The 16,430-nt window shown below is 38.5% G+C and overlaps 5 protein-coding genes across 6 annotated transcripts in view; 4 read left to right on the top strand and 1 right to left on the bottom strand.

Annotated features, from left to right (window-relative positions):
* LOC134841889 (leucine-rich repeat-containing protein 45-like) overlaps positions 1 to 16,430 on the bottom strand; it is a 449,626-nt gene that overhangs the window by 118,726 nt on the left and 314,470 nt on the right. The window lies entirely within an intron of this gene.
* On the top strand, positions 601 to 16,282 carry LOC134841637 (mitochondrial basic amino acids transporter-like). Its single transcript, XM_063857670.1, has 7 exons — positions 601 to 639; positions 10,736 to 10,786; positions 10,852 to 10,875; positions 11,197 to 11,259; positions 11,833 to 12,039; positions 12,111 to 12,452; positions 15,632 to 16,282. Exons 1-7 carry the CDS (start codon positions 601 to 603, stop codon positions 15,779 to 15,781), a joined length of 876 nt encoding a protein of 291 aa, XP_063713740.1. The 3' UTR covers positions 15,782 to 16,282.
* LOC134841887 (E3 ubiquitin-protein ligase NEDD4-like) overlaps positions 7,621 to 16,430 on the top strand; it is a 378,569-nt gene continuing 369,759 nt past the window's right edge. The window contains exon 1 of the mRNA XM_063857950.1: positions 7,621 to 7,650. The gene's annotated coding sequence lies outside the window, so the exon portion shown is untranslated. The remainder of the gene's footprint in view (positions 7,651 to 16,430) is intronic.
* The window catches only part of LOC134841891 (endophilin-A-like), a 259,814-nt gene continuing 251,004 nt past the window's right edge, over positions 7,621 to 16,430 (top strand). For both annotated transcript variants that reach the window (XM_063857956.1, XM_063857955.1), the window contains exon 1: positions 7,621 to 7,652. The gene's annotated coding sequence lies outside the window, so the exon portion shown is untranslated. The remainder of the gene's footprint in view (positions 7,653 to 16,430) is intronic.
* The window catches only part of LOC134841892 (dnaJ homolog subfamily B member 6-like), a 463,167-nt gene continuing 454,358 nt past the window's right edge, over positions 7,622 to 16,430 (top strand). The window contains exon 1 of the mRNA XM_063857957.1: positions 7,622 to 7,651. The gene's annotated coding sequence lies outside the window, so the exon portion shown is untranslated. The remainder of the gene's footprint in view (positions 7,652 to 16,430) is intronic.

The following is a 16,430-nucleotide window of genomic DNA, read 5'->3' as shown; positions in this document are numbered from 1 at the left end:
TACAATTTTTTTTGTCGTCAGGTTGCTTGCCCATCGTTGAGTCATCGCAATGAGCCGCTTCTCCTCTTTTTAATATGGTGACTTCCGGTTTGTCTTTCTCATTGTTCCGGACTACCAGTTGATCGTCTGCTAGTTTCTCGAGTAGTCTTCACAGATCTTCTCCTATCGTCACCCTTCTTGTCTCCATTTCATCGAGGTCATAGCCTTTTGCTTTCTGTGTTTCGCTCATTTCCATCTTCGACTTGCGCATCATTTCCATTGGGATCCCTGTTTTTCTCTTTAGAATTTCCTTCGTCTCATGATCAGCTGGCAGCTCGGGATGGTCCTTTATTGACTTCCATGACTTGTCAAGCCACCTCGTGAGTGGAAGACTGCCATAGGTCTCCTTATCCATAAATGAGAAGCCATCTTTGATTTCCGGCCTGTCGGCCTCCCTCTGCTCCTGTCTCTCGTAAAACTCCGTCTTTTTGCTCAAGATGTCGGTATTCTGATGTTTGTTCCTTGTTCTGTGCTCAATAATCATGTTGTAACCATCCAGGCCCACTATCCATCTCCCAGTGTAACTCTGGTCCATTGAGTAAGTCTTTAACCAACTGAGTCATGGATTGTCGACTCGTTGTGAACTTGAGGTATGCCCAGGTATGCCCTGTAAAGTCCTGGGACTGTACGAAGTGTCCCAACACTCAAGCGAAGTGTCCCAACCCTCCTAGAACACTTCGCTTGAGTGTTGGGACACTTCGTACAAACCCAGAACTTTTCTGAACCCCCCTAGGACACTTCGCTTAAGTGTTGGGACACTTTGTTGCTTTCCCAAGACTTTTCTGAACTCACCCAGCACCCTTCGCTCAAGTGTTGGTACACTTCGTTGCTGTTCCAGGACTTTTCTGAACCATCCAAGGACCCTTCACTCAAGTGTTGGGCACTTCGTTGCTGTCCCAAAACTTTTCTGAACTATCCCAGGACCCTTCGCTCGAGTGTTGGGACACTTCGTACTGTCCGAGGACTTTTCTGAACCCTCCTAGGACCCTTCACTCAAGTGTTGGGACACTTCTTACGGTCTCAGGACTTTTCTGAACCCTCCTAGGACCCTTCGCTCAAGTGTTGGGACCCTTCGTACTGTCTCAGGACTTTTCTGAACCCTCCTAGGACCCTTCGCTCAAGTGTTGAGACACTTCTTTGCCCTCCCAAGACTTTACTGAACTCTCCCAGGACCATTCTCTTGAGTGTTGGGACACTTCTTACGGTCCCAGGACTTTTCCGAACCCTCCTAGAAAACTTACTTCGCTTGAGTGTTGGGACACTTCGTACAGTCCCAGGACTTTTCCGAACCCTCCTAGGACACTTCGCTCTTGTGTTGGGACACTTCGTACTGTCCCAGGACTTTTCCGAACCCTCCTACGACACTTCGCTCAAGTGTTTGGACAATTGCGTCTCTTGTTTTTTAGTTTTGGGAGAGTCAGATCTCTTGTTCCTTAGTGTTGGGACACTTAGATCACTATCCCAAGACCGAGTGTTGAGACACTTAGATCACAATCCCAAGGCCAAAAGTTGGGACACTTAGATCACAATCCCAAAACCCCAGGCTAGACTCTTTGCACTTCTTCCAACCTCGCAGCTCAAGTGTTTCTTCGTCTGATTGATGATTTCCCCTGTACGTTGTGTCGAGTATTGAAATTTCTGATCCACTCTCCCAGTACCACATCTAGAGCTCCAGTATTAAAAAGTACCCAAAACCCAATCCTGTTAATAAAAGTTTCACCTACTAACCACCCTGAAATTACCTTTCCTTTATTAGTCCGACGCAAGTCGAAACATGACTTGTTAGCAATTGCCTCTTGATTTCCGATTCGTTAAAAGCCAATTAAATTTGATCCGTGAACGTATAAATTAAATTGAGAAAAATGAAAAAATATTTTAAAAAAATGGTGAGTACACCCAAACTTCAAAGGCGACCAATGTGGTCTTTTCGTGAAAAAATGTCTGGTACCTGATTGTCACGCATTTTTCCTCCCCCCTACTAACGGCCTTGTGTGTATTCTTTTTTTGGGTTCCAAAAACTGTCTATTTCCGATCCCCCCACCCAATTTGATCAGGATATCACCTTATTTGATCTTAAATTTGGATATCTTCACGTTGCAACTCTTGTTATGAGTCTAAAGATGGATCGTTCTAGACTCTGGGTCTACTAATGTAACTAAATCGACGATATCGATTATATAGTTACTATAATGTGTCCCCCATTTTACAATTTTGTAGCGCCAATCTCTATCTTAACCAGCCCCCCTTCTAACATCCCCCCTATCTAGCCCCCCACTTAAGCCGAAAATTACCCAAAGCGCGATGGGTGCTAAACCTCTCGAGAGAAAACCGTAGAACCTGTTTCCAAGCTCTGAATATGTAAAAACGTTTCCTCAAAACGGTGGGCATCCGCTTGTCCAATTTTACACTTATTTTCAATAATGTAACGTGGATTTTAACGATAGCCGGTCGACCAAGCAGAGCAAGTTTGAATACCTTCCTCCGTTTGCTCTGTTCTGCTTTGATCACACTGCTGGCTGATCACCTGCTGGTTGGTCACACATTCCCCTTGGGCTGGTCACCTGTTCCAGTCAAGTGTCCCAGTGGTCAAATCTCCCAGTTGTCTACTTTCCCACTTCGCTGGTCACCTCTTCCAGTCAAGTCTCCCAGTGGTCCGCTGATGTTACAAGCTGTGTGAAAACCTTAAAGCGCCCCACATTCGGGCATCTCTACAACGTTGCTGATTTGATCGAGACGATCGGTTTTATTGGAAAACATTATAGGTATACTATTTTAATCAATTCAAAGGTTTGACCCACCTAACCTGGAAGTCAAAGCCACTGTCTTTTTTATGTTTTCTATAGTTTTTTGTTCCTATTTTTGATCTTTTGGTTCTTTGTTTCGCTTTTTGTCTCTTGCTTTTTTTTGTCCCCCTAGTGACCCCCCTTACTCGGTTAGCTAAGCCTCGTTTCGGAAAGCGCACCGGGAAATTTTCTCACATTTTCTGAAAAAACTAACGCAGTACAACCAAGAGGTGAATACATTTCCGTTGAACCGCGCCACCGGTACTCTAGAATGGGCTTGTAGCCCGGAGCTGTGTCAAGTGGGTTTGATCCCGTAGTCTTGATGTCGTAAAAACACCCAGGAGCGCCATAGAAACATTATGTAACAGTGGCCTACTTAAGTCACATATGAGGCTAAGAAAAAAAGGCCCTATAACCGTTGGCTCAAGGGTCAGGGACACTATCTCTTGTGTTTTTGTACCTCATTTAGTCGGAACAATCCGGTTCATTTGCCTCATGAGACTAAAACCTTTGTTACAACTTGAACGCCATTACTAAAAAAACCCCCTCTAGAAAATAAGAATGCCCCATACTCAGGTCTAAAAATACCTAAAATAAGCCATTGCCTTAAAAAACAGGATCGGAACCTCATGTATAGTTATTTTTAATTAGACAGTGGACCTTTGATCCATTTCAGGTTGATCAACCTGAAAACTCTCCCTAATTCAACATAACAATATAAAGCAAACTCAAGAAAATTAAATTAGATACTCATATACCGACATGACCTCTAGAATTGAGTAACTAAACTATAAAATTAACTCTAGAATTGATTGGTTAATCAATTTTAACTCGAGAATTTTGTAAGGAATAAGTTTCAGCTCATGAAAAAGATTTTGAGTCTGGACCATTGGGAGACTTCGGTTGTCCACTTTTCCACCGAAGGTTCAATCTAGTCCACTCGAATTTACTCTCCCTGCACTCGCGATTACTTTCTGTCTCCTGTCAAGAATAAGAAAGCTTTATTCTCGTTCTAATTATATATCGGAAATTTCGATTAGCAATTTCCCGCTGCTATTTTTGACTAATTTCCCGCGATTGCAGTTCGAATCTTCTGATACTATTTTTTTGATATTATCAGTTGTCGCGAAAAAATTGAGCATGACATGCTCAATTCGAATTTTTTGAAAAATTGCGTTTCACCCCAAAATCAAGACTAAACGTTTTCTCAAGGTCAAACTTCCAAATATGACCGACTGGCACAGTTTACTGGCTCAGCATCGATGAAGACTTGCTCAACAGTTTGACCTTTGACGGTTTCCCCGAGTGAGAGAACTCCCTTGGAGGTATCAGCTAATTAAGCAATAGCACTCGATATTTTTCCGGTGTTCATTAATTTATTCAATTGCTGTGCTTCAGTTTCTACTTTCTTTTTCTTACTCTTTACCAAGCACATTTGCAGCGCTTTTCCTTCGTTAAAAAGTTTGTCCAGTTCGCCCTTATGCCATTGCTTAAGCCGTCTTTCTATAGTTTTGGAATGCGAACCATTTTTCTCCAATTTGGTTTTACATTGCATGAGGTGAGGGAATATATTGTTGCGTGCATTGCGCATGTATTTTGTGTTTCCATTAACGAGATGAGGGTTCTATTTAGATTTGCTATAATTTAAACCGAATTCTATTTTTTGCGAGGATCATGAAGACTGGTTTGCAGTGCACTATTTGGTTGTAGATTGTTCTCATTTTATCTTTTAGTTCAGGTGTGGGATTTGACCAGGGGTCTGGTGTGGCTGTTTTAGTTTCGTTGCTGTTTGCAATGACAAGATTTTGATCGTTAGTCGAAGGAGCGTGTTGAGGTTGAGTTGGAGGGGCTTGAATGTCAGTTGTAGTGTTGTCTGTAATCAGGGAGGTGCAGCGAATGCAGCTGAAATTTTCGTCGTGGTCGCTGGCTCGGTTAAGGCCGCTGCATTTTACATGCATATAGGCTGCGCATGTTAGGCTGCGCAAGTAGTCTTTTTCTTGATTGTCGTTTTCAGCGTTTTCTTGCCCCAGGCTAGTTTCAATTCTTCTTAAAACGAAAGTACTTTAAATTTCTTGAGATGTAGTCTCCTAAGTTTTTTCTTGCACCATTTACAGATTCTACTAGCATAAACTAGCAGAGTTACATTTTTAGTTCCTATCATCTGATAGTGATCTGCTTAGCCAATACATAGTAGTAGTAGAACAGCATTTAGGGTTGTTATCCCATGGGTTTGCACCCAAAATGTAGTTTTAGTGTTAATGAGTTCTGAGTTTTCCATTTGGGTTACAGTTTCCACATGGACACATTATTCGCCATGTGCAGCTGTCCATTTCTGAGTATCTTTCAAAGAATTTCCAATAAGTTTCCGCTATGTCAGATTTCTGTATGTCAGTTAACTGTTATGAGGTATGTCGAATTATGACATTGGAAAGTGCTGGGCATATAATGAAGAAGTCGGTATTTCGGTATTTCATATTCGTTTCTTTCATTTTGTCTCGTTGAGCTTTTGGTGTTTTCGGCATATTGTTTAATGTCAATTTCGTAGTTATTGCGAACTATAGAAATGAACAGAAGGAGGTCGAGCATTTCAATGTACAGAGACAGCGGTAGCTTTCTTAATTTTTGTAGTCTACACTTATAAGGGATAGGTGAGTTAACAATCCATTTGGTCGCCGTTCGCTGAACCTTTTCAATTGCTCAGAGGTTTGATTTCGAGTAGTGCGTTACTGACGCGCCATAAACTACTATTGGGACTACATATCCCGTGTATGCATTTAGCTTAGAAGTTATAGGACAGTTTTTAGAGAGGTTACGCTTTAGTGAGTAAAGAGCCGATAGCGACTTCTGACAACGCTTAGACGCATTTACATTCCATGAGAGAGTGGGTGTTACTAAAGTTCCTAGATCTTTTTGTTCAAATTCGATTTTTAGGATCTTTCCATTAATTTGACCTTCCAGCTCGTTTTTGAAATTAATGAGAGTACATTTTCCGGTATTTAGACGCATTTGGTTTTTACTACACCATTTTTCAATTGTCGTAGTGGCATAGTTCATTTCTGTTTGAGTTGTTGCTATAACCTTAAAGTCATCAGCATATCCAAAAGAGTCAACTAGATTCAAGTTTTCTGGTAAGTCGTTTATATATAGTATGAAAAGTAATGGTCCCAATCGAGAACCTTGAGGGTCACCACTTGTTACGTAACATATCTTAGACTTTGCTTTGTTTATTCGCACGTACTGTTTTCGAAGGAATGAGTAAGAGGCTATTAGTTGAATTGCTTTTCCTCCCAAACCATAACACTTCAATTTATGCTTTAAAAGTTGATGCGGAACGCAGTCAAAAGCATTTTCAAAATCTAGATAGAGCGCTGTTATATTTTTGGTCGTTTGGTCATCATAATTTTGGTATACTTGATGTAAGTAAGCAAGGAGTTGGGTAATTGCTGAACCTTTTTTACAAAAACCATTTTGAGAGTTATGAAGATGATGTCGCACTTTTTGAGAAATGTAGTCAAATAAAACCTTTTCGAAAATTTTTGAGATGCAGCATAGTAAACTTATCGGTCTGTATCTTTTAATATCGCATTTGATCCCATCTTTGAAGATTGGGACAACTTCACTTAACTTCCACGTTTCTGGGAATATACCTTTATCCAAAAAAGTTTGAAAAATTAGGAGGATTGATTTTGATACTGTTTTCGCTAAGTTTGTATAGACAAGATTTCCCAAATTATCTGGACCTGTTGCTTTATTGATGTCTAGTTCGAGTATTATTTTCTCAATGCAGTCTTTATTCGTCTTGATGTGGTTGTATTTTGCTTTTTCAAAGATATTTAATTCGGTTATTTGTTCCGCTTTCGTAAATACATTACAGAAGAATTGATTAAACGCATCGCATTTTTCTTTGTCTGTCTCAAGTTCTTTGCCGTCAAGTTTCATTATCGAAGGTGATCTAGGTACTCTTCTTATGCTTCGCAAATACTTCTGAATTGTACTAAACTTTCTTGGTGCAAAAATCTCCAATTCGAAGATTTTCTGATCTTTATCAGCAGAAATTTTTATTTTTTCTTCTAAGTTTGTAGTTTTAGATAGAATTTCTGGTTTCGGATAGGATTGCTGATTCCGAAGTAAAGTTTCTTTGCGCTTAATAAGGTGGGAGGTTGGGGGTGTGATCCAAGGGGGGACTGTGGCTCTATGTTCTGTTACTCTAGGTATATTTTCTCTCAGAATTCTCCAAAGCCAGGTGTATCATTGATCAAGTAAAAAATCGCAGTTACTGAAGCAAAACGGTGTGAAGGGATTATTGATTATTGTAGTGTTGATTGCACTCCAATCTGCTCTTTTGAATGCATATTTTACTTTGTCATCACTTCTTGTTTCAATTAGCCTTTGGTTCAGATTGATTTATGTTCTAAAGGCATTGTGATCACTGAGGTTCTTGTTTTCTATTGAACACATTTTATAAACATTTTCATCAATGAATGAGTTAATGATTAGGGAGGGGTTGTTGACTAGGAAAACATCTAAGCGTTTTGCTTTTTCAGAAGCCAGTATTTGTTCAAAACTGTGATCAATTAAAGTTTCAAGGATTAGATCTTCCTCGGGATCATCTGATGCCATTGCTTTCCAGTCATTCTACTAGCATAAACTAGCAGAGTTACATTTTTCGTTTCTATCATCTGATAGTGATCTGCTTAGCTGATACTCACATCCATACATAATTTTTAATGAATAAAGTGTTTCTTCTAAAGAATTTCAATTTAAATTTGTTGTGATAATTGTTGTGATAAACTTTTAGCCTAATTGTTGTGATAAACTTATTAAATAGATTTGTTATGTTTGATGTTTGTGCCTGTGTGTGCAGCGCCCTCTGAGGGATTTTAGAGACAGGTCTGTCAAGTGGCTTGAGGAGTCTGGTGGTGCGCCGCTGGACCTACTGAGCTCGGGTGAGATTGTTCCTTGTTTTTGATTTTTATAATTCAATTTTAAAATTTAAATTAATTTAGTTGTCTTTTTTTATTTGCTGATTTGTAAAACTCCCACTAACCGCTTATCATGGGTTAGTTCAGTCCCCTAAAGTCCAGTCAAAATCCTTTTTTTTACCTTTATTCTGCGTCAAGATGAGGAAAAACAACAAAGAGTGTACAAGCAAAGATTGCTTAAAACCTTCAGGACTGATAAATTGGATTCTATGGGATTGTTGTTCTGGTTGGTATCATATCAGTTGTGTAAATATTTCTCTTAGCGATTCTAAGAAAACCCAATGGTTTCAGTGTCCTTTATGCGTTGATGTAAAATCTGTTAATAAAGCAACAATAGGTAATGATTTAGTGCTAGACAATTATGTTAATACAGCCATCTCAAATGTCCGAGTACTCAAGAGAGTACCAAAAGACTCGCGTGTTCCCTTGGCGGAAAGTCTGTCGGACAAAATAAATGACATCGTCTACAAGGTAGAAGATGTTACAAAATGGCTAATTATTTTAACGTCGTTCTTGTTTTTTTTTGGAGCAAACGAAAAGACGTGGACGCAAACAGACCACAAGCATGAGCTCTTTGATAAATTAAAAAATTCGAGCAAATGACGTGTCACTTCTAAAACTCCATCCCCAAGTTTCAAGCCCGCCTCTGAGTGACCTCGAGCAGAGAATAAAGTTAATAAGTAGTAAGCTCGATGAAGGAAATGTAAAGGGAGGAATAAGGCTTGCTGCTTCGGATGACAAAATAGCTCCTTTTTCAACTGATAACTATCAAAAATTGTTGTCTAAGCACCCGCAGCGAGCCAAATTTGCAGCTCCAAATCCAGAAAAGTTGGATAGTTTGTTCGTAACCGATTTCGACCTATACAAAGCGATAATGTCCTTTCCAAACGGATCAGCAGCAGGTCCTGATAAAATAGTTCCTCAAATTTTTAAAGATCTTGTTAGTAAGTCGAATGGCAGTGCAGGACTTAATTTTCTGAAATCGCTTACTTAGCTGATAAACCTCATTGGAGATGGCAAAATACCCGAACCACTAAGGCCTTTCTTTTTTGGCGCAAAGCTTATCGCCCTCATAAAGATACACGGAGGGTTGAGACCGATTGCCATAGGCAACACGCTGAGTCGTATCGCGTCTAAATGCGCTGGAAGCAAGGCCCTCTCCGAGCGACAAAATTTTTTCGGAAACGTACAGGTAGGATGCGGTACCAAACGAGGAGCAGAAATAGCTGCGCACTCGTTTTGAAACCTAATTGAACGCGACTGAAAAGCATGCCAAAACTCCTATATTTTTTGCGTACGAGCCCTTGTTTTTTGCAAAATTATTTTTTGGAACGCTACGATAAATTACTAAGAAATTCATTATGCAAGGTCACTAACGTGAAAATGGATGATAACCAGTTTTTACAAGCTGTTCTCCCGGCAGCGAAAGGTGGCTTAGGCGTTTCTTCCGCTCGTCTACTCGCTTTACCCGCTTTCTTAGCCTCAGCAGTAGGAGCAAAAGATGCCTTGAGCGAAATCTTTGGTTTGGAGCATGTGGATGGAACCTATGATGATGCGCTTAAACGGTGGTTTGACCTTGGAAAAATTGAAATGGCTCCAGAAAATGAAATCCAAAAAAATTGGACGGAGCCAATTTTTGACAGCGAAATTGCAGACTTGATTTTACGACTCGAACCAACGGACGTAAAAAAGTTCAACGCGTTCCAAGATAGATTTGGCTCCCAATGGTTGAACGTCATCCCGTGCAAAAATTTAAGGTTAAAACTGTCGAACCAACAACTCAGAATTGCGATAGGACTTCGATTAGGATCAAAAATATATGAACGGCATAAATGCGTGTGCGGAAAAGACGTTACCGAGGATGGTTGGCACGGTCTTTCTTGCCTCAAAAGTGCAGGGAGATTCTCTAGGCATTCAAACCTGAATGCCCTTATAAAGCAGAGTCTATCATCTACTCACATTCTGTCTGTTTTAGAACCACGACACCTCTACAGGACCGATCAGAAGCGACCAGACGGTTTGACGCTCGTTCCATGGGCTGATGGTAAGCAGCTCTTGTGGGATGTAACGGTAGTAGACTCCTTAGCTCCTTGTAGGATTAATACCGGGTCTGTTTGTAACCCTGGTACGGTTGCCGCTGAAGCGGAAGAGCGAAAAATTGACAAGTATAAAGATCTTGTAAATGATGGATATCTTTTTCAACCGCTAGCTTTTGAAATTCTGGGCGCGGCCGGCCCCAGCACAAGTTTTTTTGAGCAAGCTTTGTAAGAACCTAAGCATATGCACTGAGGAACCCAGAGCAGGCAGCTTTTTAAAACAGAGAATCTCCCTGGCAATACAGATTGCGAACGCCGCTTGCGTACTCGGAACAATAAATGATAAAATAACTTTCGACGAAATTTTTTACTTGTAACACTTGTATATTATATTATCTCGTGTCGAGTTGCGTGTTCTTATTGAAGAAACGTAACCCGTATCGATTTTAATTGAAAAGGACTTAAACACTTGTCATCTTCTTTTATCATTATCACTTCCATATCTAAAAAATTCCAAGGATTTTGACTGGAATACATGATGAAGGGACTCATGACTGTAACCTCGGTTACTATGATACTTTTGACCTTCTGATTACCCTGAAAAAAAAAGAAAAAAAAAGAAAAAAAAAATTTATCATTATCACTTCCATATCTAGAAAATTCCAAGGATTTTGACTGGAATACATGATGAAGGGACTCATGACTGTAACCTCGGTTACTATGATACTTTTGACCTTAAGAATTCCAATTAAAGAAGTTTTAGGTGAATGAATCATGGTGGATATGATAGGAGGATGCCTTGGAGGTTTGTTTTGGACCGTTAGATTGGTTCCCCTTGTTAAAATATAGATTCCTTTATTTTTTGCTGTTTATAAGTGCATTATTCTTTACTTAGTTTTTAGGTGCCTTCGGCGTGGTTGCATGTCATCCATTCGATGTTATTAAGGTCATATAGATTGAGATGATGATATCATTTCCTACGTGATGTTGTTTTATGAGTTTTTGTTATAGTGCAGACTCCAGTCACAAACGATTGTAAATAGCAGGGATTGGAGAAATACTGATAGGAACACTTGAAAATTGACTTGCACTTGTACAAATTGAAAATTGTTGTCTTATTTTTGTATATTTGAAAAAATTTACTACTGGCAATTAAAATGTTTTTTTTTCCAAAGTTTTATTCTAATTTTCTTGGGAACTACTTGGAAGAATTTAATTAAAAAATGGAATTTGGAGTTTTGGAAAACTGTACCCCTTTGCTTGAAGTCATGATTTGAACTTGATATGTCGAACCATGAATTTTTTTAAAAGGAAAAAGAGTTAAGATCAACATAAAATTAGCTCCAATCTCGACAGCAGTCACCAACAAGGAGGTTTGAAGTGGCAAAAAGCATTTACAATGTCTACCGCACTGAATCTGTAAGTTTTTAATCTGGAGTAAAATTTTTTTTAGTGAATGAGGTGAATTTTAACTTGTTTTGGTCTAATGTTTTTTTCTTCATGGATAAAGTCCAAAAATTTCATGCTAAAATTAACTTTTTTTGTTGTTCACTTTTTGATTTCTTTTTTAGTTCAATTCAAATTCAATTGAATTCAATTCAATTGCTCTCTTCAGAAACGAAAATGCAAATGAAGCGACACCAGTAATGAAAGTGTAAAAAAAGAGTTCGCAGCCTAATTAAATAAATTACCTAAACCCAGTTTTCTCTATTTTATTTTGGTTAGTTTTTGTGAAAAGTGTCAATCATAAAAAATGAAATTTACTTTATATAAATTTTCTCCGAAATGCGGAAGATGAAAATTGTTGTTAAAAACTCATTTTTTGGTTTCCCTGATTCTTTACCAACTTTTTTCTATTGGCTGTCTAAACAACTTTGGTTTGTTAGAATAGCTGGTCTTTTTGTTCCTAATTTAAGTAATTTTTGTTTCTAATATGCTGGTCGATGGGTGAGTTTAGTAAACATGATGGTAAAATGCGACTTTTTTTCGTAGATCACAGGGCTGTACAAAGGCATGGCTTCACCGTTGGCTGGAAATACTATGGTTTATGGTCTTTTGTTCGGAGTAAATGAGGTCATCGCTTCTTCGCAGCAGTTTAACAAAAACAATCCCTGGCACCATGTATTTGGTGGTTTTATGTCCGGTTCTATCCAGTGCGTAGTAGGAACTCCATCTGAGCTGTCTAAAATCAGAATGCAGGTTCATAGATTTCGTTGCCGAGCAATATTATTTGAAATTTCATTTGATTTTTATTTCTTGATTGCTTTTAGCTTCAAGGAATTGGGATCAATTACACTGCCAATAAAAACTACAAGAAACATTATTCAAATTCATTTCATTGTCTTTACGTAATCGCCAGGCGACATGGCTTGAGAGGTGTCTATCGAGGGTTGTTTGCTAATTTAATGAGAGACGGGCCTGGTTTCGCAGTCTACATTGGCTTGTATGAATACTTGTTCACGTTTTTTGAAATAGACACGACTTCCAAGCGCCTGATGCTGTCGCCCATTTTCGGGGCCATTGCTGGATGCGCTGGTTGGATATCCACGTACCCTTTTGACACAATCAAAACCGAGTTCCAAGCCAAGTCTCACTATACTTCTTATACCGAGGTCAAGTGATGAACATAAATACTTACTGTTTTCTCCAAAAATTTTGAGCTATGTATAAGTTTTAGCATATGACTGTAAGTGTTTGGAAGCATTTTTTGGCTTAATTTCAAATTCCTGAAATTTCGGAAGAATCTGCTTTTTAAATGTGACTATAGTTAAACTATAACTGTGGTCGGAACCTTCTTTGCTACTGGCACCTGAATAGGCTTTTTTTGTTGACCCGATGGGATATAAAATTCTCAAAGACTCAGATGGAACTATGACCAGGTGTGGTTGTTTTTCCCGCAATTTCAAGTACATAATGCATCGAATGTAGCGTCATTTGAAAATCCTTTCAATAGGTCGTGATTCAGTTTCCCAAAAAAATTGTGTCAAAAAAACTGATCCGAATAGTATGCTTTGCCACTTAACTTGCCGCTAAGGGGAGGAGCGGATGAGGTCTCGAACTCTGATTTTGCTGTTGTTTTTAATCACTTAGCTAAAAAAAATTGTTACAACTAGTAAAAGTGAAAAAAAAGCTCGCCCATTTAGTCGGCAATTGCTGGATGCGCTGGTTAGGATATCCACGTATGTTTGAGACTAATAAAATCGAAATCAAGGCTAAGCCTTACCATACTTTTTATATAGATGATGAGCATTAGTGCCTTCCGTTGACACCAAAACCTATTTGTGTTAGTGTGAATGTGCGTCTATGCTAAAACACTCGGATTGGCTTATGGGTTGGCTACTATTAACGTTTTTTTGATCACTCTGAAGGCTTTTTGATGACTTTTTCCCCAACAATTGCAGATGCGTAGTGCATAGAGTGCAGAATCAGGTTGCAGATTTTTTAGTCGTGATTCTGAATATTTTGCTATTCAGACGGTATTACTGTTCAGGTGGTTGACGAGCTCTGCCGATTTTATTAAGCGTTTGTTTTTTAATCTTCCCCTGCCGTAAAAATGTTTTTCACTCTGATTACTATGTTCGGAACATTATGCTTCTTGCACAACAACCGGTCACTTGTTGCAACTATGAGAGTCCTGCAATTTGAGTCTCAGAGGAAAGTCAGATTATTCGTCTTTGATATCATATTAAAGCTTTTTTAAGTGGTCATTGAAGTTTCGAAAGATTTTTTTTTAAAATGGTGTCAAGTAAAATTGCTGAAAGTTTCCGTGTTTGTTTTTTGGATCAATCTGTCGCGGGTAGTGGAGGAAATGAAAAAAAAAGAAGTGAGAGTGGAACGCTATTTGCCAAACTTTTCAAATGTTAGTTATACTTGCGAGAGACGTGTATTGCAATCGGGTTCATCTGGAGGGCTCGCAGACTGCTCATCTACTGGAGGGACTTTTCGCAATTTTAGTGCAACAGACGTATTTTGAGTGCTTGCATTTCATGTATCACCTGTTCTGTTTGCGCATGCGAGCTAGCGAGCGTTGGTGTTTCTGAACCCCACTGGACAGAAGGGTAGACTTATCAAGCTCTTCCTGTTGCTAAGAACGCTCATCTTAATAATAATTACCCTTGCGAAACAAAGCGTGATTCTCGGAAATGTCAATTTTCTGAATTATAAACGTTTTTTGAATTTGTCTCGATAACAATCCTCCCAAATCTGATATCATAGGCTTAATCGACTGAATTGTTAACCGTTTTTTGAATTTGTCTCGATAACTATCCTCCCACATCTGATATCATAGGCTTAATCGACACAACAGGTTCTTGGAAGCTTACCTTTATAGCTTGCTATGCCCGATTTGTTTCAGAAAAAATTATGGACCTCAAACAAGTGAAAGTTATGAAAAATTGACCGTTTTTTGTAACTTTTTTTTACTCTTCTCGAAAATAACCGTACCAATTCGTAGTTTAAGTGTTTTTTGAGAATTTTTTCTACTTTAGCGACCAACCTGCTTTTAGCCAAAAAAAAGTTACAGATTTCGGAAAGTTTTTGAACTTTGTCCGTTTTGTTGAAACTTTTTGAATTTTCTTAAAAACTACCCTATCAAATCTGAGATGAAAATTTCAATTGAAAGAAGCGGTTGCGCGAAGTTTTCCTGCATGGACGGCTACTCCTTAATCATTTGCAAGAAGAAGGTTATATCGTTGGGAAGATTCCAAAATCTCAAAAATTGTTTCTCTTCTCAATTTGCTTATTAGAAACAAATAAGCTTTTGGGAAAAGTTCATTTTTTGAAATTACGCAATTCCTCCAGAATCAGTGGCAAATTCAATAAATATCAAACACGTACCTCCAGCTTTAGGTGGGTCCTAGGTGTATTTCATCGAGAGATACGAAAGTTTTGGTTCACCTAGTTTTTTCTTGAACGTTTTTGATTTGTTTCGACTTTTGCTTTTATGATGCTGTTATATCGCAAGTGGTGCGAAGTTCCGCTTCACCGCTGTGTATTAATACCAAAATAGGAACGCTACTTTTCTCCAGCCCAACTCGCAAATAAACGTGCTCATTTGGGGTACTATAAGCTCCAGTGGCACAGGTCTGTGCGGCAGTCGACTTAAGTTATTGGTTGTTCGAGGGCTGATGTTTGAATCCCGTAGAGGTCAATTTTTCACAACTCATTTTTCCTCTAATTTTCTTGCTTTTTTTTCAATTTTTGACCCTTTAAAAGCTACCTGGTGTTTTTTGCGAAGTGTAGTTTTGCTTTTGTGTGTGAGTTTTTAATCTTTGTTATACTGTTAGTAACTTTTTGTGTTAACAACTTGCTGAACATTTGATAGCTTGGCTTATAACAAATTCAAATTGCTCAGCTTCTCTGTTATACTTGGTAGTAGATGAAACAACTACGCCTGAAACAGCAAAGGTTGTCGATTCGAATCTGGACAGGTTCTGTTTTTTTTTTTCAAACCGGAAAAGGTTCGTTACAAAATTGTTGTCGGACTGTTTGTCTGCTTAGTTTTTCAGTGGCTTAGTTGCAACATCACGGGTTATGCTTGTGCTGTTTGCAATTTTCATGATTATTGAAATTTTTTTCATTTATTCTGTAAATTATAAATTTACTAAATCTTTGTTTCTTTTAATTTCCTTTTAGTTTGAGTTTTGGCTCAAAGGTTTTTTGACCTCAAATATGCTTTGGCTTTTAATTTATAGGAGTTGGTGGTTTGATTTGCGTCGTTTTAAGGAAAAATAGCTTCATGGTTTATGAACTAAGTTTATAGTATCTCAATGTTCATCACTACGCCGTGCAGGTGGTGACCTTCTTTCGCCAATCGGAGATGGGATTGTGGAGGTCTTTATGGAATGGGCTGGGCGCGTGCATGATTCGCACTGCAGCCCAGGTACCAACCATGTTCTACACTTTGGAACTGTTCAGAATAATAGCTAGCGGATCGAAATAATTTCTCACATTAGTCAGGGATCAAAATAACCAGATCACATATGTTCGCTTGCTTCTGCTTTTATTGGTGCTAAAACTTAGTTTGGTATCTTATTAAGTTATCGATAGTTTATCTTTGCAAATGATTGTTAAAAACCGTTTTTTTTTTGGATGCTTGCTTCTGCTTTCATTGGTGCTAAATTTTAGTTTTGTATTTTTTAAATTACTCGATAGTTTAGTTATTTATCTTTGCAAATAATTGTGTAAACAATTTTTTTGGATCTAGAATGGATTTTCGGATTATTTGTTTTAATTTGTAAATTAAACGGATTTATATGTTGAATTTTATGACAGTAACGTGTCGAAATGGTTTGATGTGTGCAAAGAAACAGCCCGGAACGGAAGACGATGGAGAGCACTTTTTCGAGACCTGAATGTAGCGGGCAAAAGGCATCATTGTTCATGAAAGCCCTACCTGGAAATGACTAAGGTTCTATCAAAATTGATTGGCAAGTGGTTTGAAGCTCCGCATAACATACATACATACATACATACATACATATATGCATGCATACACGCATACATACATACATATACAGTGAGTTATCTGTGTGTCATTCAATTTTGATGTAAGTTAGTATGTTGAAAATTAGTGTGAAGATTTCGAATCA

This window comes from Symsagittifera roscoffensis, chromosome 3 (genome assembly GCF_963678635.1).
Source record: "Symsagittifera roscoffensis chromosome 3, txSymRosc1.1, whole genome shotgun sequence".
In the NCBI taxonomy this organism is placed as follows: domain Eukaryota; kingdom Metazoa; phylum Xenacoelomorpha; order Acoela; family Convolutidae; genus Symsagittifera; species Symsagittifera roscoffensis.
This window is presented reverse-complemented; position numbering and strand designations above follow the sequence as displayed.